The following is a 26,122-nucleotide window of genomic DNA, read 5'->3' as shown; positions in this document are numbered from 1 at the left end:
AGAAGAGCTGAAAAGCTTGTTGTCCTTTTCAGTGTTTAAACAGAAGAGGTAATTCTGCTCCACCACCAGCCTTTCATAGTGTCATCTGGCTCAGTCAGAAGGAATTGTGACATCTCAATTATAATGTAATTTCATTACAGTTGCGCAGCTGCGTCATTTTCTTATGAGAGGTCCCTAATCATGTCACAACTGTACTGTAACAAGAAAATTAGATGCATGATTTTAAAGGGATTTCAGGCTCCCATCTGTTATATATAGGATTACAGATGGGTAACCGTGAATTATGGGGATTTTTGTCACTTAGGGGTTCTGAGTGACATCAAATAGACAATGAAAGTGAAGCTTGAATTGCCTATGATGTCACTTAGAACCCCAAAGCGAAAAACATCTAGGCTTTGAACTGCTATGAGGGGGTATAGCAGTAACGAGAGAACCATAATAACATGGCCTTTCCTCCATGTTCCAAATACAAAAATACCTGGCCTCCTGCAAGCCACCGCTACCACTCTCTGTGCCACCTCAACCCCCACCAACCCCCTATCCGAAGCTGCGCTCTGAGCCAGCGCTGTTCTGACTGGCTCTCGGACACCCACCCAAACATAGTAGGCTCCAAATCCTTTATGACGGCGCAACAGTGGTTAGCAATTTCTGTTACCCATCGTTGCAACGTCATAACCGTGAATTGCTGGGTTTTGAATCCAGTCATTTTAGTCAGTCATACTGGGAAGAGTGCAAGAACACAGAAAAACAAAGGGGCATCTTACCAATAAAGTGGCGAAAAGAGGTGTTAGCCGCCTTGGCTTAACGTCTCTTTTCGCCACTTCGGAAACGCTAGGCTGCACCATATTACCGAGGATATGGTGCAGCCTAGCGTTTCCCCCTGCGATGGCGATACATTTTACAACTTAACGCCAGCGCAGGCAGAGAAGGTTTGTTTATGTACAGGAAGGTGTTCCTTCCTGTACATAAACAAAGCTTAAATGCCATTTTGTAACTTACATGTGTTCTGCTTCATGCAGCACACATGTAAGTTACACATTGGCATTTTTAAATATCGGTTTGTTTATGTACAGGAAGGGACACCTTCCTGTACATAAACAAACCTTGGCATTTTGCTTTTTCCATGTATCTCCAACTACCTGCACCGGAAAACCCTGTTTAGGGTAGCTGTGCGCAATATAAATGTAATTAATAAAATAAAATAAATAAAAATAAAATGTGTGCTGCACAAGGCAGCACATAGGGAAAAAGCAAAAACGAGGAGAAATTAAGCATTTCTCCTCGTTTTGCCACCTTAAGAACAGGTCTTTCCTGTTCTTAATTTCGGCGCTGCCACCTATTATCGCCTCTCTTGATAATAGGTGGCAGCGTCAAAGTGAATGGGTGTTGCTGTGGAACGCCCACCGCAACACCCACTGCACGCCACCTTTCACGATGAGTTTATCGTGAAAGGGGCCCTAATACCAAGGCAGCGTTAAGTCAATTAACGTGGCTTTAATCCACGTTAATTGACTTAATGCTGCCTTGATAATAGGGCGATGCAAATATCGGCGCGTTATCGGCAGAAAAGTGCCGATGACGCAGCGATAAGGGGCTTGATAATATGCCCCAAAGTGTCCAAAACTCAAGCAGCGTTAGCTGTTTTTGATTGATATTTTTAGTTTGGCCGGATGGCTTTCAAGATTTTTGAATAGTGAACAAGCAAAACAAAAAGCAGTTTGCTAGTATGTTTTACTCTCCAATGTGTTCCTTTTGTTTTGTGCTTCTTTCGTCATTTGAATTGGCCTGTTCTTTAGTGGTACATACTTGAGCTGCTTTTTTCCTTTCTTTTAATGTTCTCTTTCTTGTAGTTTACGGGATTGGTTTCCGTTCCGTAGCCTGAGACACAAGAAACCTGTTGGTGGTACATTTAGGAAAACATACCAGAGTACATCATTGTGATATGGTTTCTGTAATAACACATCTGTGTGCAAACCTTTTGCTGAATTTTCACACCAAACTCTGGAATTGATAGAACTTCAGCCATGACCAAAAACTATACATCCACAAAATCAAAAAATCAGTGCATTCTACTAAGAAACAATGTCAACATTTAAAAATAGTTTATATGATTTTAAACATCGCACATTTCTAATGATAATCTGGGTGTCAATTAGGGAGTCCATTGTGGTTATGGGGCTTTTAACAAGCGTCAGCCAATAGTGTCTGGAAAACTTGCACATCCTTCTGTGTGATTATGCCGGTGCTGCAGATTAGGGCAGTTATGTTAAAAATTCTTATAAAGCGCACGTACACCATATGGTTTCATGGCACTGGGGTCCAAGGAGTGCTACTGCTAAGTGTTTCATTCATACACCTGAAGGAATAGCAAGGTCTTTAAAAGCTTCCTAAATTGTGTATATGATGTCATTGAGCCGATATCCAGTGGGAGAGTGTTCCAAAATTAAGCGGCCAGGACCGCAAATCTTAGCCCTCCCAGTTTTTTGCAATTAAAAGGTGGGGTAGCCATGAGATTGAGATGGGAAGACCTAAGGGCCTGAATAGGGGAGTATCTCTGTACCAGAGTAGATACAAACGCTAGGCATTTGTCATGAAGCGCTTTAAAAATAGTGCATCTCAGCTTGAATGTCTGTGTTCAATTACCAGAAGCCAGTGTATCCTTTTCATAAGAGGGGTGATATGGTGCCATCTAGGCTGGTGATAAATTAATCTAGCTGCCTGATTTTGCATCATTTGCAGTCTTTTAGATTGATAGGCTGGTATACCAAAGTAAAAAGAGTTAGCTTAGTCAATATGAGAGATGACTAAGGCTAAAACTACTTGGGTCAGGGCTTCAGTTGTAAGGAATCTGCTGATCTTCCTGGTCCTACGAAGCTGAAAGAAGCAGACGGAGACCACGGCCCCAATCTGGGGTTTCATAGACAGCTTGCAATAAATTACCATGCCAAGACTTTTAGCAGATCTAGACGAAGAGGGGGGGGTGGGGGGGGGGGGGTTATCCATCTCTATCGGCCAGAAATTTGAATTCTTGAGGTTTAAAGGCCCATCAATTAAAATCAATCAAGTTTAATCTGGATTTAATTTTAGGTGGTTACTGTTCGTCCAGCTGCTTATATGACGCATGGAAGATTGAAAGTCAGAGACAGAGGCGGCTGACTCATTAATGTCAAAGATCAATTGAAGATCGTCAGCATAGTTGAAGGTACATACCTTCCTTTCATTTAAAGATTGAATAAGGGGATACGAATATATGTTAAAGAGGTGCGGTGAAAAGGAGGAGCCCTGCAGAATCCCACATGTCAGTTTGGTTTTGGAGGTGGTGAATTGAGCAAGACAAACAGATTGCAAGCGATCCTCTAGGAAGGATGTAAGCCACTTAAGGGCCAGGCCCTGTATCCCTGTGCTGCTGACATGTTCAGCCAGAAGTCCATGGTCGACCATGTCAAATGCAGCAGAGAGATCGAGGAGCACCAGGGCCTGTGTAGTGCCCTTGTCTGCCCCTTTCCTGAGTTCGTCTAGGACCGTCAAAATAACAGCCTCTGTGGAATGGGAAGGTCGAAATCCCGCCTGATGGGGGAATCAAGATAGTGGGACTGTTCAATAAAGGAGCAGAGGCAGTCAGCATCATAAGATTTCAAGACCTTTGCTAAGAAGGGAAGTAAGGAAATGGGGCGATAGTTTGAAAGGGCTAGAGGGTCTGCCCCGACTTTCTTCAGGATGGGACCGATTTCTGCTTCCTTAAATGCCTTAGGTACTATTACCTGAATAAGAAAGTTGTTCAAGTGCGCGAGGGGGGGGGGGGGTCAGGGCATGTAAGGAAAGCTTCCCTTAAGATGTATTAGAGGCAGCAATCCGTCGGAGAGCCAGACCTGACCTTCATTAGCAGGCTCGCGAAGACGTGTTTGGAGATGGGAGGGAACTACTTCAGAGAATAAGGGTTCCTATGCAAGGTAGACTGATGTTTCAGGGAAGAGGTAGCTGGTAGACTAGTCTTGATGGTAATAATTCTTTCAAAGAAATAAGTATTGAGTGAGTCACCTAGTGCTTGGGTAGGGGCGAGTTTTGCAGTGACTCTGTCTGGATTGGATAGCTCTGCAACAATAGCAAATATTTCCTTAGATTTATTGGTGGATCTCAGTATTTTGTTGGAGAAATAGGTTGCCTTAGTTTGTATAATGTCAATTTCATACTCTTTAAGTTGGGTTAGATATTGTTCTTTTTTGTCTAAAGAATAGTTTCGTCTCCAGTCATGTTCGGCACAGCGGAGGGCAAGTTTTGGGAGTTTTAAATCTTCAGAAAACCAGCGTTGGGCATCCTGGTTTCTAACTGTATTGATTTTCCTAAAGGGAGCGTAGCTATCTCTGGAAGCCACTAGCCAAGTCTTAATACTTTCTTTGTGTCTGTTAATCGACATCTGATCAGATGGAGCCGTGGTTGCTAGCAGGTTCAGAAGTCTTTGATGTTTGTGTGGCAGTGTTTCATAAACTGTGGTCGAGATCCACACAGATCACAAGTTGATTTGTGGTGGGCCGTGAAAGTCCAGGCAATAAATATAGATTACTTTATATTCTGAATTTAAATTGACCCATTTTGCTGCCCCTCAAAGTCAAAGTTTAAATGTCAGGCTATTTCTTCTGACAAATTGCTTTTTAACTTGTTTAACATGGTGATTGGTGATTACAAACTCCTCTCACTTTACAGTCAGAGAAAGAAAGGTAAAGTGAACTATGTGACAATCTTGCTAAGGTAGAGAGAGCGGGAAAGGAAAGGCTGTAGGATGTAATTTTTGTAACACACAACGACATGTATATACCTGTAAACAAACTGTACACATTCAGAAGTTCGGAAAGCAAAAATAATGCACAATTGTTTGTAATTCTGAAGTGTAATAGAAGCAAGGATGGTAACGAATTTCGTTGCGCGCGCTGCATCACATTTGGTTATGCAGTGCACACAACAAAATTCGTTTTATTTATTTATATGTTTACTTACCTGTTAAAGTCCGTAATCCATACATTACTACCCTCCACCCTGCCCCTGCCCCTCCCCCTCCCCACGTCACCACCCTGCAGTTACACCTACTACCGGCCGCGGCTGAACACAAGGTATGGTTGACTACAAAGTTTGTGTCAAACCAAGATGAGGGTCAGACTCTGAAGAATGGAAAAGAATGTCATAAACACAGACACAGATGTCTCAGAAGTGGAGCTGCCCAATTAGAACACTGAACCTTGTAACACCATCCGAGCTGCATCTGATGCATGTTTGCTGCATTCCGTTCTGCAAAGCAAACTAGATTTGGCTTTTCTTACTCTAGCATGCTAGTGTCAAGAATCCCTCTCTTGTATGCATGCACTTTATAACTCCTATCACATAACCTGTAACTCCTGCACCCTGGGTACTTAGGCTTAGTACTGTTATTAGTACCAGGCCTCTTCTCATGTTACCCTCTTGTAATACAAGCTGAAGAACTTTTCAGCACAGTTATAAATAACCGGTTGCGTGGGTAGCCCACTTTTTCAATATTTTAGTTAAATCTGCATAGGAGTGTATTTCTTAAAGACTAAGGACTCTATGTATCAAAGACATTTACTAGTTGTGTGTCCATGGTTAAATGAGTTCATACATAAGAGCCTAAAAATCTTAAGGTATTGGGGAATTTTCTAACTAAAGTTTCCTTTTTACGGTTGTACCTTAGATTACTAGTTGGAAGACTTTGAGAGTCAGTCAAGATTTTCCCATGAAGTTCAAATGAACGAAAAATCTGCACTGGCCATGCCTTCCACAGCATATCAGGGTTCATTTGCGAAGCATCGACTTCTTATGTCCCCATCATTTATATTTTGAAATATAAAGATTGTGAGGTACAGCCTTTTTAGTTTTCACATAGCCAGTGTATTCGCTGTGTCTTTGAGATACATGGTTTACAGTTAGTGGCTACAGCCTGCCCATATGCTTAACATTGGTTACTTCAGCGTGGGTCGCATTTGCCCCTTTTCTATTTGACACAGCATGTGAACATTAAATCGCCTCTCCTCCAATGGAGCATTGAATGAGTATTTGTGTCCTCCCACTGCTCCCATTTTCGGAGCTATTTTTTCTTTGTTTTTAAGCACTCCAAGTAATTAGTAAATACACGCAACCATTTGTGCCAGGGCGTAGGAGGTTTGCCTGGAGTAATTAAAAATGATGGAGGAGCAACAATTCCACTGTTATTATTATTATTAGCAGAAGCCATGTAGAAGAAAGAACAAATATCTTACTTGTCTGAAGATGAATCGGTATGTAAATCCACAGGAACCGATCTATTAATTCTCCGTTAAATAAATTTTAAGTTTAAAAAAAAAAAAAAAAATAGCGTGTTGAAAATATCTTCGTATAATTATATAACTAGTAAACCACAAAGCGCAATTTTCCTGTTGCGCAAAATGGCCGCCAACGTGATTAACGTGATGATGTTGCACGCACCAAGCGTAAGACAAATTGGTATTTGATGACGACACACGCCACTGCGTGTTCTGACGTACCTTATGTTCGGCGTGCTTGATGCGAGGCAGAGCTGACGCGAGGCTGAGCTGACGCGAGGAAGAGAAGATGGATCGCGTCGCGAGCACCGAACACAGGAAGTGTTCAAACGAAGACCAGTAAATGACTGACGGTTGATGCACCAATTTCCACGGTGAAAAAATAAATTAAATGAAACTTACAGTTCTGGATAGCCAACGAGAGAAGGAAAACGATAATTTATTTTCTCCATAGTCCGCGTTGTTTCCGCGTAGTCACTGTGGCGTTTGAAACCGTCGAATAAAATAAAATCCTTATTGTCGGTGGGTCTGAATTTCTTGGTGATGAAGGACCTTTTAAAATCGTCGCCAATAAATGTAGTAAGGTCTTCTGAATAAAGGATTTGATGAGACCAAGCTGTAGTTGGATATTTGTAGTTTTATTTCCAGAGTAAATAACCCACGACCAGCGATAAGGGAGAACAGGCTCGTAATGACCTAACATTCATAACTAAGCATTCTAAGAACATAGAAAAGAACATCAATGAAACATTCCTTAAAGTAACATTGTATTAATAGGAGCAGTACAATACATACTACAAACAATAAGCCCATCTCCCACAAAAACAAACGTGCATGCCCACTTTTACAGACTTTCTATGTCGTGTGGAGGAGGCAGTGAGCAGCAGCACGCCGTAAAGAATTGCAGAGACAGCTCCGGAGGACACATGGCCATTCTCTCGCAGCATGTCATCAACATACAGTGCTCTGTGCATGTGAGGCTGAAGCACCACTCCAGGTCCCACCTTTCTCCCCTCTTCTGCCTGCCCGAGGTGAAAAAGTCATCTCCCGTCACTCACTGCCAGGACTGCTGCAGAGCATGGGTGTGGAAGCAGGGCAGCCGGGCTGACTAGAGCTGTGTGGTGGCAGATACAGCCTCTCTCAGCACCTTTCACTTTTAGCAACCCCCTAATCTCACATATTTATAGCTTTACACAGTCAAAAAAATTATCCTGTGTCCAGATGTCTCAGTTTAAGTTAGCCCACATACTAATATATCTGTGCTTTTTAGGAGTCACAGCTGAAGACGCGTTTCCCCTTCCATGCTGAAGGGTGTCTGGCTTTTCATGCTAGCTTTCTAAGAGTAAAAGCAACTTAATTCGGCATGAAAAGCAGAATTTATAACATACTGGAAATGGAATTGGTATGTCGATTAGATAGTCACATAGCAATCCAGTTAGAGGGCATAAGCAGAAAATAACAACTTGAGAAGCGGCATACGGAGATATACATTTACAAAAATAATATTTGTAAAAACAAATAGTTTTTCTTGCTTCCTAGAGCATTTATGAAAGGAATGCTCTTTTATTTTCCATACCTAGGACAGACATAAGCTGGGCGTCTATCCTGCATTGTAGAAAGCATGGCACTTTGCACTTTAACTGAACTTTTACATTTCTTTGCATTGCATTTCTTCATTTTCTCTGAAAGTGCTTGGTTGACTCATGGACACGCATGCCTAGTTTGTGTTTGTTGGCGCCGTTGGATATTTTATCAGAGAATCAGGTGTTTTCAACAGTGACCAGGGAAGAGGAGAGTCCTCTGAGGAAGATCCCCCGGGATGCTTTGAAGTGCGACACCTGCAAGAGAGTTCAGCCAGCAGTGATGGTTAAAAGATGGAAAGGGATGCGCCATAAAGTACGTTACTGACTGCCACTAGACTGACCCAGTAACTGTGGGCTTCCTCCTCTGAGAGTAAGCCACCAGCCTTACTCTCTTACTTAGGCCATACCATGCCATAGCATACTTTAAAATGACAAACCATACATACAAGACTATACAATAATAGACATACCATACTACTGTTCTATATTATACTATACAAGGACAGATCATGCCGTACCATACTCTACAGTGACATACCATAGAAGTTGAAGTTGAAGTTGAAGGAATTTGTTAAGCGCACTAACACCTAGCGGTTTCTTGGCGCTCAGAGTTGGCATCTGAGGAGCAGGAAGTGCCGGGAAATTACTGCAGTGGAAAAGCTAGGGAAAAGAGATGAGTTTTTAAAGCTTTGCGAAAATCCATGTAGACAGAGAGAGACCGGATGGTAAATGGGAGAGCGTTCCAAAGCGGGGAGCAAGGGTGGAAAACCGCAGGCCTCCCTGTTTTTTCTTCCTAAAAAGAGGTACCTCCAAGAGAATCTGGGTAGAAGAGCGAAGGCTTCTGTTGGGGAGATAGGCTCGAATTTCCGAGTTGACAAACACTGGAGCAGTGCCGGCTAGAGCCATAAAGGTCAGGCAGCCTAATTTAAATAGGGATCGCTGGGAAATGGGTAGCCAGTGGAGGGATTTAAGTAAGGGGGTAGCGCGATGACACTTAGGGAGCCTGTAAATAAGGCGCGCTGCTTGATTTTGGATAAGTTGAAGGCGCCGAAGCTCATACGCCGGAATCCCTTCATAGAGGCCATTGCCATAATACAGGCGAGAGATGATCATGGCCGAGATGATGAGCTTGAGGGCCTCGACAGAAAAGAAACGAGAAATTTTGCGGATGATACGAGGGACAAGAAACAGGTCGACATAACAGAGCTAATCTGGGGGCGCATGGTCAGATCTTGACTAATTTGGATGCCCAAGGTTTTTGCTTTGGTGGAAGGTACGGGTGGGGGACCAAGGGCAGGGGGCCAAAAGGCAGGGGACCATGGACTGGAAAGGCCACCGGTGAGGACCAGTTCCGTCTTGTCCGGATTAAGTTTTAAGTGGTTATAGTTCATCCAGTCATAGATGAAGGTAAGTACAGTATGGAATTTAAAAATAGAATCGTGAGAGGAGGAAAGATTAAAGAAAAGCTGAAGGTCGTCATCGTAGTTAAAGACTGACACTTCCATTTTTTGTAAAGCGGCGATGAGAGGGTGAATATAGAGGTTAAACAGGAGAGGGGAAAGAGAAGAGCCCTGGGGGACCCCCCAGGTGAAAGAACAAGGGGGAGCAGAGAAGCCCTCCAGGTGAACGGCCTGTGTCCGATCTTGTAAGAAGGAAGTGAGCAAGGCCAGGGCAGTGCCCCGAATGCCGGCACCCCCGACACGGTCGAGGAGGATGGAATGGTCGACCGTGTTGAAGGCGGTGGACAAATCGAGGAGAACAAGAGCCTGGGGGGAGTTGGTATCCGCACTCTGCCTAAGCTCATACAGGACGGAAATAACAACGGATTCCGTCGAGTGGACTGGACTGTAGCCGGCCTGATGGAAAGCCAGAAGATGGTTCTCCTCAATGAAAGCCGAAAGGCAGGTGGTGACATGGCTCTCCAGGATTTTGCCCAGAAACGGGAGCAAAGAGATAGGGCGGAAATTAGACAGGGAGGAAGGATCAGCCCCAGATTTCCTTAAGATGGGAATCACAGTGGCAGATTTGAAAGCGGATGGAACAATTCCCTGAACGATAGAAGTGTTGAGGAGAGTAAGCGGCGGTTCTGGGCAGCTGGAAAAGACCTCCTTCAGTATACGGACAGGGCAGCAGTCGAAAGGGGACCCTGATTTCACTTTCTTCAACAAAGCGAGAAAGGTTTCCTTAGAGATTGAAGGAAACTGATCAAGAAAGATAAATGGAGGAGGGAGTGAGGGGAGAGAAAAAGAAGTGGAGGGCAAGGGAATGTTGTGTTTAATAGTGGCAAGCTTCTTGATGAAGTAACCATTAAGGGAATTGCAGAGAGATTGAGAGGGAGCGGGTTTAGGAGAGACTCTATCAGCGGCTGCTAAGTTATGAACAATAGTAAAGATCTCCTTGGGTTTGTTAGCCGCGTGGAAGATCTTAGCGGAAAAGTGCTCTGTTTTAGCCAGTACAGTAGCAGGAGGGCTGAATATTGGGACTTAAGGATGGGGCAGTAACTGTGCCTCCAGTGGCGTTCAGCTTGTCTGAGTGCGAGTTTAAGGACTTTAAGGTCGTCAGTGAACCATCTATTGGCCTCATGGGAGCGACACGTCCTGACTAGCTTAGGAGGAGCAGCTAGGTCTCGGGAGGCTGAGAGCCAGTTGTTAATGGCGACCACCTGCGATTCAGGATAGTCATCTGCCAGGAGGGGGAGTGAGGCCACAAGGGAGGAACACAGAGCAGCCATGTCCACACGGTTCCAGTTTCGAGCCCAGGTATTTTTGGGAAAGGAGAGTTTATTAATAACCCCAAGGTCGAGGGAGAAAGAAATCAGAGAGTGGTCAGACCAGATGCAGGGAGAGATTGTAGGGGAGGAGATAGGCAAATTGGTTGACCAGATCTGATCGAGAATATGGCCACCTATGTGGGTAGGGAGGTGGATCTCGGGAGTGAGGTTTAAACAATGAAGGGATTCAGTGAAGTCCTTGGAAGTGAGGTCTTCCCGGGAATCATGGGGCCAGAAGTTAAAATCGTCCAAGATCAGCACAGAGGAATTATTAACCACAAGAGTGGCCAGCAGTTCTTGAATAGCTTAGATGAAATGGGGCATCGCCTGGGGGGGGCGATAGAATAATGCACAAGTAAGGGGGACCGCAAGGTTGACTGAACGAGCGACCAAAAAGTTGGTTGAAGCGATAGGGGGATAGGACAGGAGCTGGAACTGAAATTTAGATCGAGCGATCATGGCCACTCCGCCACCTATTTTCCCACCTGGGCGATCGGCTCGGAGGGCATGATAGGGGTCGGGCAGGGCCGCAAGAACCATAGGTAGTGACTCGGGGGAGAACCAAGTTTCAGTGAGAAATAAAAAATCTGGTTTTGCGGAGTCCAGAAGATTGAATAGCTCGAGTTGATGCTTAACCGCCGAGCGGGTATTGAGGAGAAAAGCTGTGGCCTCAGCGGGAGGGGCGGGTGGGGACTGCGAAGAGGGTTCTAAGGGCGCCGGTGGCTGCAATGGTGTCTGGGCCAGAGACAATGGAGGTGGGTGGGTGGGTAAAGATATGCCAAGGCTCCCAATGCATGCCTGAGTGAAAGGGCTAATTGGCAAGTCACCCTGGCAGGCATGAAGTTGGATTGGAGAGTCGGATAAGTCTCTGGCATAGTGGTGAGCCCCGGGTCCCGGCCGGTCACGTCACGAACGGGCGCAGACGGGCTTGCCTTTGGCGCACCTTCGGTGCGCCGCCCGCGCGCCTGCTGCGCGGCCGGGGATGGATAAGAATGATATACTGTAGGGAGGTGGGAGGGTCGTGCAACTGCACCGCCAAACCAGGACTCCCTCCAAGATGGCGTGTGTCCTCGCCATTCCCCTGCAGCAGCGCCTAATCGGCTGTGCAGGGAATCAGAATGAAGTGAGGAGAGGGGGGAAGAATGAGGGTAAGTGCACAAGCGGCGAAATTTAAGAACAAAAACACAAGTTAAAAACAAAGCTGCTCCCGGCTTTCCGCCTCAGGAGTTGTGACAAAGTAGTCAAATCTGCGCGCGATGTCCAGTGCGAGACTTAAGAGCTGACAGGAGGCGGGAGGGTCCTGCAACTGCACCGCCAACCCAGGACTCCCTCCAAGATGGCGTGTGTCCTCGCCGTTTCCCTACTGCAGCGCCTAATCGGCTGTGCAGGGAATCAGAATGAAGTGAGGAGGGGGGGTAAGAATGAGGGTAAGTGCACAAGCGGCGAAATTTAAGAACAAAAACACAAGTTAAAAACAAAGCTGCTCCCGGCTTTCTGCCTCAGGAGTTGTGGCAAAGTAGTCAAATCTGCGCGCGATGTCCGGTGCGCGACTTAAGAGCTGACGGGAGGCGGGAGGGTCCTGCAACTGCACCACCAACCCAGGACTCCCTCCAAGATGGCGTGTGTCCTTGCCGTTCCCCTGCTGCAGCGCCTAATCGGCTGTGCAGGGAATCAGAATGAAGTGAGGAGGAGGGGGAAGAATGAGGGTAAGTGCACAAGCGGCGAAATGTAAGAACAAAAACATAAGTTAAAAACAAAGCTGCTCCCGGCTTTCCGCCTCAGGAGTTGTGGCAAAGTAGTCAAATCTGCGCGCGATGTCCGGTGCGCGACTTAAGAGCTGATGGGAGGCGGGAGGGTCGTGCAACTGCACCGCCAGCCCAGGACTCCCTCCAAGATGGCGTGTGTCCTCGTCGTTCCCCTGCTGCAGCGCCTTATCGGCTGTGCAGGGAATCAGAATGAATTGAGGAGGGGGGAAAGAATGAGGGTAAGTGCACAAGCGGTGAAATTTAAGAACAAAAACACAAATTAAAAACAAAGCTGCTCCCGGCTTTCCGCCTCAGGAGTTGTGGCAAAGTAGTCAAATCTGCGCGTGATGTCCGGTGCGCGACTTAAGAGCTGACGGGAGCAGGAGGGTCGTGCAACTGCACCGCCAACCCAGGACTCCCTCCAAGATGGCGTGTGTCCTCGCCGTTCCCCTGCTGCAGCGCCTAATCGGCTGTGCAGGGAATCAGAATGAAGTGAGGAGGGGGGAAGAATGAGGGTAAGTGCACAAGCGGCGAAATTTAAGAACATAAACACAAGTTAAAAACAAAAGCTGCTCCCGGCATTCCGCCTCAGGAGTTGTGGCAAAGTAGTCAAACCATAAAATACTATACAATGACAAACCACACCATACCAGACTTTAGAATGACAGGCATGCTATACCATAACATACTATACAATGCCATACTATACAATGTCTATGTCCAATGTTATCATATATTCTAACTATCATATTATATAATAATCCTTTCGGACAAATGTTGTACAACATTACTAAGAAAAAGGAAAAGCCAATAGATCTCGCATAGGCGAGACCTATTGGCTTTTCCAATACATGTTTATTGAATTTGGCACACTTCGCAGTCTTAGAGCAAACCACTGTTACATGAAGAGAAATCTGATTAGCAATTAACAATGAGTTAATTGTGTGGATTGATATGTTTCTGTGTGTACTCGAACATAATTACGTTTTTTTGTTTGTTTTTTTTAACCAAAAATGACGGTGATGTATTGGCATCCCTGGCAGTGTCAGAGGTCCAACATGAATAATGTTAGAAGTAAACATTTGTATTTGTTTTACGTTTACAGCATTTGACATATGAGCTATTGAATTAAAGCCTGTTTTGTGCAGTAGAGTGTGAGAAAATGTATGCCATGCATGAGACTGATTTGCAGTATATCATTTTTTTTACTTCATTCAGGCACTTTCACTTACACGTTTTGTTCTGGTGCATAATCCAGTATGTAACTACTTTTAGCACCCTCCCGCACTTTGTGGGTATATATATCAATAAATATATATATATATTTTTTTTTTTACATTTTTTTAAATGTGTTCTGGTGCATACTGTGGCATTAGCAACAGTTCCTACCTTCTTGGCACTCATTTTATTATTTTTATCTCAAATTTTGTTTTGTGATAATCTCAGACTATAAAAGGGCATTGTCCCTTTTACTTCATTTTGTTTGAACACATCCTTTGGGTTTTCTTTGGAGTTTTAGTGGTTGAGGACTTTAAATGTAATCCAGGCACGCTGTGATTTCTCCGAACATCAGAATATATGATGGCTTAAATAAATTAAATGTGTGAATTTTGCCTTTGAGCCCCGTGCTTCAACATACGAATATGTCCTGTTGCACTTAGAATCTAAGGATCGAGCTAAATGGATTTGGGCTTTGCAAAGTGATGGGTTAAAAAATAGAATGTCAGAGAAGTGGAAATTGAGTTGTAGGGACTACATTGACACTGTGGATATTGTGTACCAGCTTCGACATAGCTGGTGTTTTTCCACTCATTCAAGTTTGCTTTCGGAAAAGATCACACGTATTGCCAGCTAGAACATGCAAAAGGTGCGTCTGCCTGAAACAGTCTGTACTCTTTCTCTCCAGATGCTGTTTTTGCCTTTCAACTGCGTAACCCCGTCCACAACGGGCATGCTTTGTTGATGCAGGATACCAGACGCCGCCTTTTGGCACGCGGGTACAAGTGCCCTGTTCTTCTGCTTCATCCCTTGGGAGGGTGGACCAAAGATGATGATGTGCCTTTGGAATGGCGCATTAAGCAGCATGCAGCCGTACTGGAGGAGGGGGTCCTGGACGCCAAGACGACCGTTGTCGCCATCTTCCCAGCTCCCATGCTGTATGCTGGGCCAACAGAGGTAAAACACTTTGAGTAAAAACGCTCCTTACGCTGCCTGAAGGACTCTTCCCAAGATACAACAACCTCCCCAAGACTGATTATATAGGCCCAAACTATTTCCTGCCTGGACCTCTTCACTAAGATAAGTCAATATTTGAGGTGTGATGCTAATTAAGATCTTCATGTGGTCATATTAGGCCATCTGTGTGGACAAAGAGTTCAAGAGTATTCTCACGCTATCAGAAGCTTGCACTAATTTGGTCATCTGCTGTAGGCAAAGAAGCTGTGAGAACTGTGAAATGGATAACATTGTTGTCTTTAGGTCGAGCCTAGACAGCACTTGGCTGTCGCTTAGCGACCTGTTGTATAAGGTTTAGGAGTGACGCTCCACCCATTGCTTGACAATGCTTTTTATTTGTCTATGGCAGTGTCCTTCAGAAATACTTGCTTGCAATCCCTCCTCTTTTTCCTCTTTTGTGTTTCTGCTTTACTGCCACGGAGCACCTGCCAAGTACTGTCTCCTTACGCTTTCAATGTTTATGTTCATCTGGGACTACTTTTTTCTTGCCTTGCCTGCCCGTGTTTGAGAAAGTTCTCCCCATGCCATCGCACCCTCCCCCTCAACCCTGGTACAACACTGCTTAGTGTGTTTTGCAGTTGATCTAAACATTAAACCAACAGCTGTATCAGTACCAGCTCCAAATATCAGCCTCAGCACCAGAGCCGCGGGTCCACAGCCTGTCTCAATCCGATATGGACCCTGAGCACCCCATAGTGCACTTTCTATTTCTATGCCTGTACTGTCTGCAGAGACACACACGCTTGCCCGGGACGTTTCTTCTCCGCCTACTTTACAATACTGCTGTCATTCCCTTACTGTTTTCCTCACCCGGCGGTGTAATAATACTATCTGGACTGATAATGTACATGAACGTTTGGACTTTTTCGTTAGTTTGTAAAATAAAATGTATTGCCCAATACCCTTCTCCTTTTTAAACCTCAGCAGGATGATTTTAACATGTAGGTTACAGAGCTGTACAGGAGGCACATTAACCTACTGAGCTAACTAACAAATGAGGAAATAAAGCCAGCATGTTTTCCTATGATTACTTAAATGAGGTTGCGCTGGAAATGCAGACTGAAAATGGCTACTAATAGCCATGCTTTAGTCCCTCCTCTTTCCAGTTTCAGAAGCTGCGTCCTACACCGTGTCCCGCCCATCTCTCATAAGATTTCATGGGGCTGCGCTAAATGGCTGTCAGGCGGTGAGGAGAAGCGGGTGGTGTACCAGAGGGCACTGCCAGGTAGAACCTGACTCTCCTCTTCTGAAATATCACACATGTCTGGTGTTGCTGCTAAGCTTTCATACTTTTCCACCTTCAGACAGTGATCCCCTTGCCAGTAATGAAAAATACAAGCCGCCGCACTGTAAAGCTATTCCTTCTGCTTCGATGCTGTGAATGGGCATGCATGAAAAACTACCTGTGGTATTTAGGAAGCACGATGAAAGGGCTTTAAATGCACACATTTTAGCTGTACATAAGAGAGTGAATGATAGGGTTTCTGGGTTTGTTTGTCAGAGAATTGGGGTCGGTTGGATTTGAACCTTGACCCGGCTTGTGAGCTGAGAAGGCTGTAGTTAGTAACGAAGGAACTTACCGGAGTCTTGCTGCCCGTCACGCTAGAAGCCTGTTTGGTCCTGATGGGGGGCATTGCCTATTTGGGCCCGCTTTTTGCCTGTATTTGCTGCCCCCGCTGTTCTGTGCTGTGGTGCCTGGTTTCTCCCTGCCGCCACTGCTCCTTTGCAGGTGAGAGCGGCCGCTGTGAGGGGGGGGCCGCGGGCGAGGAGGAGGAGGACTACAATCACCAGCTGCCCTAGCGGCCGGAAGCCGCCCACTGTTAAACCGCGCCAGGAGGTGCATAAATCTCAGTGTCACCCCCGGTGGAGTGGGGAACTTACCGGAGTCTTGCTGCCCGTCACGTTAGAAGCCTGCGGGAGCGCGCGGGAGAAGCCCGGTACAAGGGCGGGGCCGTCTGCGGCCGTCCTAGGCCGAAAGAGGCTGGGCCAGCCTTCTAACATCTGTACCCCTTTTTTGGACTACAACTTGACTGAAAAGGTACTGTGATTCAGGGAAAGAAAAAAAAAAGAAAAATATGAGGGATGATGTGATATATGCAATTGGCTGCAGAGTTGATACTTACCTTTCTTCTGCCCCATTTCGCCTACAAAGCTCTCTGGGGGTGCCCACGGTACATTTTTCTGAGTGAAATTTGGTTGCTCAGATTAGTTTATTATTATTATCTATGCCTGAATGGGTAAAAACAGTAAATCTTATCCGATGACTAGGCACCATGCTGCTACGACTCAACCCCTTCCGAGCCTAACAGCAATCAATAAGATGCTCCAGAAAACTATAGGGGTTGTGGCGACGGCAATAGAAAACACGGAGAGGCGATTGTCAATCACCCCAGCTGCTCCTCCTCTACAGCAAGTGGGGGATTATTCTGCAGTTACAGTTAATCCTCCTGACTGTAGCTTTTTCCTCACGTCCTCTTTTGTTGATTTACCTTGTGCCCAGGCCGCTCCTAGCACCATTGATAGCTCACCTCTGCCCAAATCCCCCCCACAAGTTTTAGCGGAAAAGTTAGTCAAAACCCACTCTAGAAGTAAGAAATGCAAAACCCAAAAGAAAACATCTAAAAAGACTATTCCGTCCCCTGAACCTGCACCTTACTTATTGATTTTCAGACCCATATCGAACAGGCCATTGGCTCACTCATCAAACCTCTGGCATCCAGATTGGATAGATTAGTTTCCACAATTAACAACATTGGCCTGGGGAAGGCCAAGCCCTTGAGCCTTTCAGTAAAGGAAGCTAATGGATCGAATCCTAGTATTGCCAATCCTATCACCCGAGCTGATAACGGTATAGAAGGGAACCTCGCAGTTGGGCCGATTCCTGACGCCACTAACTTAATTGGTGGTGCCAGGGTTCCGCCCATTTGCAATAAAATTGTAGCTACAACTTCCCTGGCAACAGACAATCCAATCTCTCGATTGGTCTTGCCTTTGCCTAGCAATAAGAATGTGGGGGGCGGTGCTAGCTCAGCGTTAGGGGGGTGCCCAAATTGGGGTCCAGCAAACAGGATCTACAAGCCTTAGGTAGACCGATAAAGGTTGCTTACTATTGACCTACCCCGAGTCCCTGCCATACGTTGTGGTCCTTACCGGGGTTCCTCCTTTAGCACATGGGAAAAACGAGGACCATAGTGATCTTAAAAATAAATGCATTCAATGGCTTAGGACCAATAGGCCTGCTCCCCCTAGCTCTTCAGGTGAAATTCTATCTGTCAGAAGAATAGATTGGATTGGGTCTGGACCAAAAACTATGGCAGGAAATTGTGTGGTTATAAATTTTAGGCACACATGTGCTGTAGAACATATATGTAATGGGTTGCCAATCTGGTCGAATACACACATTTTTCCACTGCCTTTATCATATTTTTACCCCACTGGTCAGAGAAGAATCGGCCGGGGCTTGAGCCTCAACCACCAGGGGCCTATTAATAGATTCCCTTACAGAACCTACCAGGGGACTACATCTTGGGAGTGTGTTTATCCGCACATTCCTTCACTCTCCCTATTCCCTCAAAAAAATAGGTTCAGTTCCCTGGAGCTGGAGGTCTGACGCCTAGTGGGGTCGAATCTTGTACCACCTATGGTTAGCAGTGATGGTAAGCTAGTCGACAAATTGGAAGGCAATGATTCTAGCACTGTCTTAGTGAATACAACAGTAGATCATCCCCAAATCTCTGAAGACGGGATGCAATTGGGGTATTGAATCAACTCGTGGAGTTAAGTGCACCAAATGATGCACTACCCTGTGGTATGATAAGGGAATGGACACCTGAGTCTAGAAACCCAACCCTCGATGTAGGGACCACTATAGGTATGGAAAGAGTAACAACTAGCCCTGGGAGAATTGATGGTTGTATGAAAATTTAGTCATGGAACGTGGCTGGGCTGAAAAGCAAATTATCATCGCCCGAGTGGGGTTCCTTTATGGTTTTGCATGACATTTGTTTATTGCAGGAAACTTGGGCACTGGAGGAGAGTGCAATGCCAGGTTATGCCACCTTTGACATCCTGGCAACAACTGGGGGTAGAGGGAGACCATCGGGAGGGCTCACAATATGGGTGGCCACGCACCTGGGTGCTAGGGCTGCACAAATGCCCACAAATTCACCAGACGTTCAATGCATACTCCTAACCCCAGAAAATATGCCCCAGGTGGCTCCCAGTGCATCCCAGTGGAGTTCCTATGACGGCTACCCTTTTTCACTACCAATACTGTACAGTTTCCAGTACTGAGGACAGAATTGCAATCTGTCCACACCGCTCCTCTTAGCCCTTCATTATGTCTGCACCCGTATTGTACTCCCATCTATGAAGGTTTCCAAGTGCTCTGCTAGCCTGGGCGCTGCCAGTGCAGATTGTGCACTGCTGGCTTTCCACACTCCAATCCTTCACACAAGCAGGACTATCGCCTCGGCACTCCTGCTGCCAGGAGTATATAGAGCCAGGAGTATAATATAATATTAACACACCTGAATACAAAATGCCAGCTCACCTCAACATGCTTTTTACTATCTAATATGCCAAAGCAAATATGCAATAACAAAGCAATGGCTCTGCACCCACATATTAAAGGTTAGACCTACTGACTTTGCCGGTGTTGTTTTAATGAGACTGTACTTTGAGATTTTACTAAATCAATTTGAACTTCCACTGTGTGAGAATTTGCTACTGCGACAAGAATAGAGGTTGTTTTTAATTTTTAGTAGAGCAATATTATTAGCAGCTAACTGCATGAATTGGGGTATTGGAAGTTGAAAAGAGAGTAAGTAGAAACAATTGTGGCATTTCTTACTAAAAAGTGGACTGAGGTGCCGGCGTTTTACATATAAGATGGAATGGAGGAATGTCAGTTGTTAATGGTGTTGAAAGCGGATTTTTGTACTTCATTTTGTATTGTGGAACAAGGTTAATTTATAGAGCGGTTCTCTATAAACTAACTTTGGTCCATAGTACAAAATGGCTTGCTCTCCTCATCTTTCTCGCACTCTTACACACTCTTTTTGTTCCTCGTCTGGAGTTGACTCACCACTTAGTGCACAAACTACCTATCCCTCTCTATCTTCCTTTCTATCTATTCTGTGTAGCTCTCGCCCCATCTGTTCGCCGTACTGCATAATTCCACTACACAAATACGTTACATACCATACAATTCCACCTCACACAATTCCACAACTAACAATTCTAATTTAACCCATATAATTCTACTCCAAACCACATACATACACTTCAAACCAAAACACATCTGTAAAAGACATGGTTGCCCATTACCAACGATTAGCGATATTTATCGCTAACTAGGCTTAGCAACGATTTTTTTATCGCTAAGCATCGCCGGAAATTATCGCTGAGATAACGTGCTATTAGCTACGTTTATCTCCAAATCGATAATTTTTCCGGCGATAGTGTGAATATCGCTGAGAATACAGCGATATTCACGCATTAGCGACTAAATGCTCTTAGCCATGTTATCCACCTCCCATTGGATAACATGGCTAAGAACTGGTCTGGGCAGGTGTTAGTTTTAGACGATATTCGCACTTAGCGCGAATATTGCCATCGCTAAGCCTGCCTTGCTAATAGGCGTTAGCGACGTTAGCGACTGTTTTCAGTCTCTAACGGGTTAGGAACGCCCACTTTTCATGTCATTAGCGATAATTATCACTAATATGCAAAGCGGGCCCCAAACTGCTCGCTATCGCCTCAAAGCTGTCGCTAACATCAGTTAGCGACAGCTTGCTAATTGGGCGAAAGTATTATCGCCGCTTGGCGGCCGAAAACGGCTGCTAAAGCGGCGAAAATAGCATATCACCAGCATTGATAATATGCCCCGTTGTTTCACTTACGACTCCAATAGCTCTGACTCTCGCAAATGTGAGACCGATTGTTTTCCAAATGCTTGTGTTTTTCTGGGATCCTATTGGTCTTTTAGAGAGAATATTTGGCAGTCTTCTACTGCAGGTTTGTCTGGTATTATAAAGTGGTTAGAGGAGTGCTTAATTAGTGCTGGCTCTTTGAGAGGGACTAGTCGATTTAGGCAGAGTTTGGGGATACCAACAGTGAAAATGGCACAGGCGATGCTATCAAATGCACTGTGCTTGCAATATTCGTAATTGGAAGGGAAAGCCCTTTGTACTAGCTATTAGCTACTTCCGGAGTTTCAACAGATGCAAACTCGGGGCAGAATATTGCACGAGCTTTAAGAGTCATACATCTCAAAGATGTAGTTAAGGTGGAAATGGGGAATTAACCTAGGAAAATATGGGGCCACATGCATCAAGCTGTTTAGGAATCGCAAACGGTGCGATTCGGTAAAATCGTCCGTTTGCGATTCCTAAATACCTTTTTAGTATGCATCAAGCATTTTTGGAAAAATCGCTATTTTTAGCGAATTCCAAAAATGCGATTGCTCTTAAGGAATCGCAAATTTGCGATTCCTTAAAAGCAATGCATGATTAATTTTAAAATTGCAAATTCGCATTTAGGGGGGGCAAATTACCACGAGGGTGAACCTCGTGGTAATTTGCGAAAAAGGTTTAAAATGCTCAAATTAGCATTTTAAACACTGTCATGTTACAGACACACATGTCCTTAGGACATGTGTGTGTGAAACATCCATTTAAAAATAAATTTCAGGGGTGCAGGGAGGGGTCCTTTGGACCCCCCCTGCACCCATGGAATGCATTAACATTTTGCGAATTCCAATTTGCGAATTCGCAATTCCCATTGATTCCTATGGGCCTTGTGGCCCATAGGAATCAATGGGAATTGCGAATTCGCAATTTGGAATTCGCATAATATTTGCGATTCGGTAAAAAATGCGATTTTTACCAAATCGCAAAAAGTATGCGATTAAATTGATGCATCCCGTTTTGCGATTCCTTATTTGCGATTCCCTATTTTTCGCAAATAAGGAATCGCAAAACCTTACATTGATGCATGTGGCCCATGGTGACGCAAACGTGAATAAAGCAAAGAGACCCAATGTATTGTTAATGTGTCTTTTACTTAGTTAACAGCATTAAAGTCAGATAGTGCCCGAAGTGCTATGAGTGACAATATGAACATCACAACTCTTTGTGCTACTAAAGATGTTTAAATTAGTACGCCCCAGGGTGACTCAATTTCATCAAAACGGAAATAATTGCTTTTTTTGAAGCTATACACTGGAATTCAGCTAGATTTGAACTTAAAGACCAAAGGTGCTATGTGGCCTTATTTTGAGTTGCTTGTAGACATGTTGTATATGATAGTGACAGAAACAGGAGGAGGCAATTTGCATAAGAAAAAAAACACATCTGCACACCCCTGAGAGACTGTCACAAATATAGCGACAGAGCCAGTCCATAATTTCAAGCCATGAGGATCACATAAGTAATACGAAAAAAGTTAATTTTATTTTTCGCTTTATTTGTTTTTGCTTGAGGTTTGTGCCAAGAATGTTTTCGATTGTTTTATGTGCACTGGTAAGTTTATTTTCTTATGCAGTTACTCCAGCAAAGCAAATTAATGCACAGATCACAAATTGGCAAAACACAACCAGATACCCACTTTGAATTCGCTGATTCTTAACTCAAAGGAGTAAAAGTTTTTTTAGGAAACTCTTTGTCTTTTCGAAATGACCACAGATCTGATACATTTTACAGGCCAGTCTTCCGAATGATAGCAAACACCTGGAAGATTAAGGCATGCGGGGTAGCCAAGCTTGAATAAGACCTAAAGACAGGGGTGTGGAAGAATTACACCAGATCCAGCATTTAATATTCTATATACATTAGGCATATGTAGATACAGATCATGTTTGTGCATAGGGCTTACAATATTCCTACTTGACGGTGCCCTACAGTGCCTGGTACTCACGAGTATTTGTACTATGAGTGAGCACAAGTATCCATTCTTTGATCTAGATCAGGAGAAAAACAAAGTTTCTATGATCACCCTAGAATTGTATTTATTCATTTTATTTATTAAAGATCGTATTGTAGTGTGGACCTAATCACATGGGAAATGGAAACTTTACATTTAACAGGAAAAAGAAGACAATCCTATATTATTAGTGATACTGAATTAGAACTTTGGGCATGGTCGAAAAGTAGAATTCGGAAGGTAGTGGATATACAGTAATGAGCGATGTAGTCTAAATTATTCCTGCCTCGGCGGGTCTTGGGCTCAATTTCCTCGGATCTGTTCATTCTCGCCTCGGTGCCTATTCTAATCATGGGTCCCACTCTGCAACTCTGGGTAATAGCTTGATTAATCTCCACAACGGTCCCAACAGCGCTGGGATGCCTGGCTTCACCTTGGGGGTGCCCAGGAGTGGGCATTTCACAAGGAAAAGCCAGGAAGGGTTCCACAGCGGTATGCGTACAGCGCCAGGAAACCCCGGTTGGGGTATAACTGCGCTTAACAAGTACAAATTCATTTCATTTCATTTCATCAGAGCACTTTACATGCTCACCAGTTGCGTTACAGACAGACACAATCATTTTTGTTAGGCATGGGGAGATTACGTGATTTTCCCAGAACCACAGGATGTTGAGCGTTCCTGCGAGACACCACCTGGTTCCCCAGCTTCGATGTTGACCACTCTAGCCATGTAGCCACATCCTCTCCCCACTTGTGCGAATTGGGGGATGTTTGGAAGTGGAAGTTGCAGAGTGCAGAAATCAAGAATTGCTTGCCTGACAGGATTGTAAGCTATAGTTTGAAATCAAGGAAAACAGCTTAATGACCTAGTGTTGTATCCTAACCTCCTGGAAATATTAGTGGGAAGTGGGAAGTGCCTCAGGGGGAGATAATGGAAAACATGTTTAGATTTTTTTCTGAATTCTCCTGACCCAGACAGAGAGAGGGTTTCAGATATATCTGGAGAGCTCTACAGAGGCGTAACAAGAATTGTGTGACCAGGATTATGTTTAGAATATGAATTCAGTACCTTTTTTTTCTATGTGGAATGATATATATGGTAAAGGGATAAAAACGACTGGGGCTCTCTGATCTCTTTTCAGAGGTGACTGCTCATCTAAAGTAATACAAACACTTTGTGAGGCAGCCATTAGTATAAGGAGTGGTTTTACTAGCACTTTGTGTAAATCTTACTGAAAAGATGGGTTTTTGGTGTACAGATATACACAGCACTGAAAGTTATACAGATTTGATTTGATTTGAGATGTCGGCATTTATCACAGAGAAACACGAACCAACCTCCTTTGGAGTTTGAATTACCTGGAGGATAACTTGAATTCCGGCAATACATGTAAATTGGTTGCCTGAAGGTTTTTAGTAGTTTGTGCCTTTTTATAGATCGACTACACCACACGAGGTAGCTGCAGCCTGATAGACTAACAGCATGTCCTCACGGTGACCAGAAATTCCTGCTCAGGAAACCGATCTACAAAGAGCCACATATGAGCCTTGACCAAGAGGATTTTGTCGAAACACCTGTTGGCTGTTTTGTCCCCCTTTCCCTCCCCTCCTTGTGTTCCATGAGCGCTCAGAGACTACCCTCGACCTGCACTATTCAGTTGTGGCTGGCATCTATGCTGGAAGCGGGCGGGTGCGTACAAATATTTTCTGTTTTTTAAAAACCTTACTGTTGTAGGGGAAGTTATACAGTCAACAATGCTATATTGTAAGATCATTGATGTTTATTAAGAACCACAGAGAATAGTTGGTGTCCCCATCAAGGCTAGCAGGTAACTGACACAAGATGCCAAGACATGGAACACCACCACGACAAGGAATCTAAATAGAACATAGCATTTAAAGTGAAAGCATAACCTAAGTACAATGTAAATACAACACTTACCTTAACCGACGTCCTCCGCTCCGGACCTTTTCTCAACCGGACCTCTTCTCAACTGAATGCTTTAGTGCGGGCACCAATCCCGCCGCTGCTCTCATGCTGTGAGAGCAGCTCCCTGACTGGAGGGAGCAGCTACACTTGCCGCTCCCAAGGACACTGGAGCCCTGCACTTACTCTGACCCAGCTGCCGGGTAGAGAATTCAAAGTGGGCATGTCTGGCTGGCAATCGCAAGACAGCTGGCCAAAAAGACATGCGTACTTTGAAAAGTTCAAATACAGCCCACCCTCTTCCCTGCTGCTCTCATTCAGTAGCAGCCCGTCAGGACGGGAGGATGAAAAATAAAATGGTAATGTATTACAATTTTATTTCTATCTTTGAGGGGGTAACTTAAGTGGGGCGATGCTCCTCTGCCCCAACGGAGGAGCAGCCCTTGCCACAATTACTATACAAAAACAATGAATAAAACTAAAATGCATGTTCACTGAAGAGATGCATGATCCATGCGGGCGAATATACCTGTTAAATGATTCCTTTGAAGAGATTGGGCAAGGGATTTGTTTCATTAGACATGTTGTTCTATCTTTGCAGGTTCAGTGGCACTGCAGGACTCGAATGATTGCTGGTGCTAACTTCTACATTGTGGGGCGGGACCCTGCAGGCATGCCCCATCCCGAGACTAAGCAAGACTTGTACGAGCCCACACATGGTGCAAAGGTACTCAGCATGGCACCCGGCTTAACTTCTGTGGAAATCATTCCTTTCCGAGTTGCTGCTTACAACACAGCCAAGAAAGCCATGGATTTTTATGACAAAGAAAGGTAATATGTTCAACTGTTGGTCCAACACAGTTCAGTGGTAATGACTAGGTACATACATCTGTTTTAACAATTGTGGCAATGCAAAAACGCGGACGTTGGCCTGCTTAATCCAGCTCCAATGTCCTCCAATAGATGTGTGCAAAATGAGTGCAACTGTACACCTTCCCAAATATTATCCATGTGGTTAGATTGACTTAAAAATGTGGAAGGCTTCCTGTTAATTGCCACAATGTGAGTTCCTCCAATTGTGACTCTTTCCATCCAGTTTGGTATTATCGCTCGCGTAGCACCTGGAGACCCCCCCCCCCCCCACGCCCCCCCCCCCCCCGCCCCCCCCTGGTCTTCCTTGAGTGAGTGACATTGATTGTAAGTATGCATACAGCGCAAGGCATCTTGGCGCTACAGCTAAATGAGAGTAAGAAAAAGAAACCATGGGGATAGAAATGGAAGAGGACACACGAGAAACGGCTCCTTATAGCAAGGATGAGATTGAATACTTCCATGCAGCCACCATCTGTTGTTTCACCTCAAGCGGCCTCAGGACGACCAGCTGCAACTTTTCACAATAGGGTGCCAAAGATGATTTCATTGTTTTTGACATTTCATTTCTGCATGGACTGAATCTTAATGTTTTATCCTCTGAACCCGGAGTATATGTAAAACCTCGTATCACTGGTCCATGCAGCTGACCACAAACAAAAATGTGCTTGCTGCTTTTCAAACACTTTCACAGATATTCACATAACTCCGATCACTCACGCCAGGAGTTATTGGTGTTACTAATAACTCGTGGTAGTGTTAAA

The 26,122-nt window shown here is 44.7% G+C and overlaps 1 protein-coding gene across 2 annotated transcripts in view; it reads left to right on the top strand.

The window, feature by feature from the left end:
* PAPSS2 (3'-phosphoadenosine 5'-phosphosulfate synthase 2) overlaps positions 1–26,122 on the top strand; it is a 196,663-nt gene that overhangs the window by 141,817 nt on the left and 28,724 nt on the right. For both annotated transcript variants that reach the window (XM_086921959.1, XM_086921957.1), the window contains 2 exons: positions 14,310–14,578; positions 25,090–25,319. In XM_086921959.1, the coding sequence (XP_086778085.1) occupies positions 14,310–14,578; positions 25,090–25,319 (499 nt within the window). The remainder of the gene's footprint in view (positions 1–14,309; positions 14,579–25,089; positions 25,320–26,122) is intronic.

Source organism: Lissotriton vulgaris, chromosome 5 (assembly GCF_964263255.1).
Source record: "Lissotriton vulgaris chromosome 5, aLisVul1.2, whole genome shotgun sequence".
Taxonomy (NCBI): Eukaryota; Metazoa; Chordata; class Amphibia; order Caudata; family Salamandridae; genus Lissotriton; species Lissotriton vulgaris.
The sequence above is the reverse complement of the archived record's forward strand: the minus strand, read 5'-3'. Positions and strand labels throughout refer to the sequence as shown.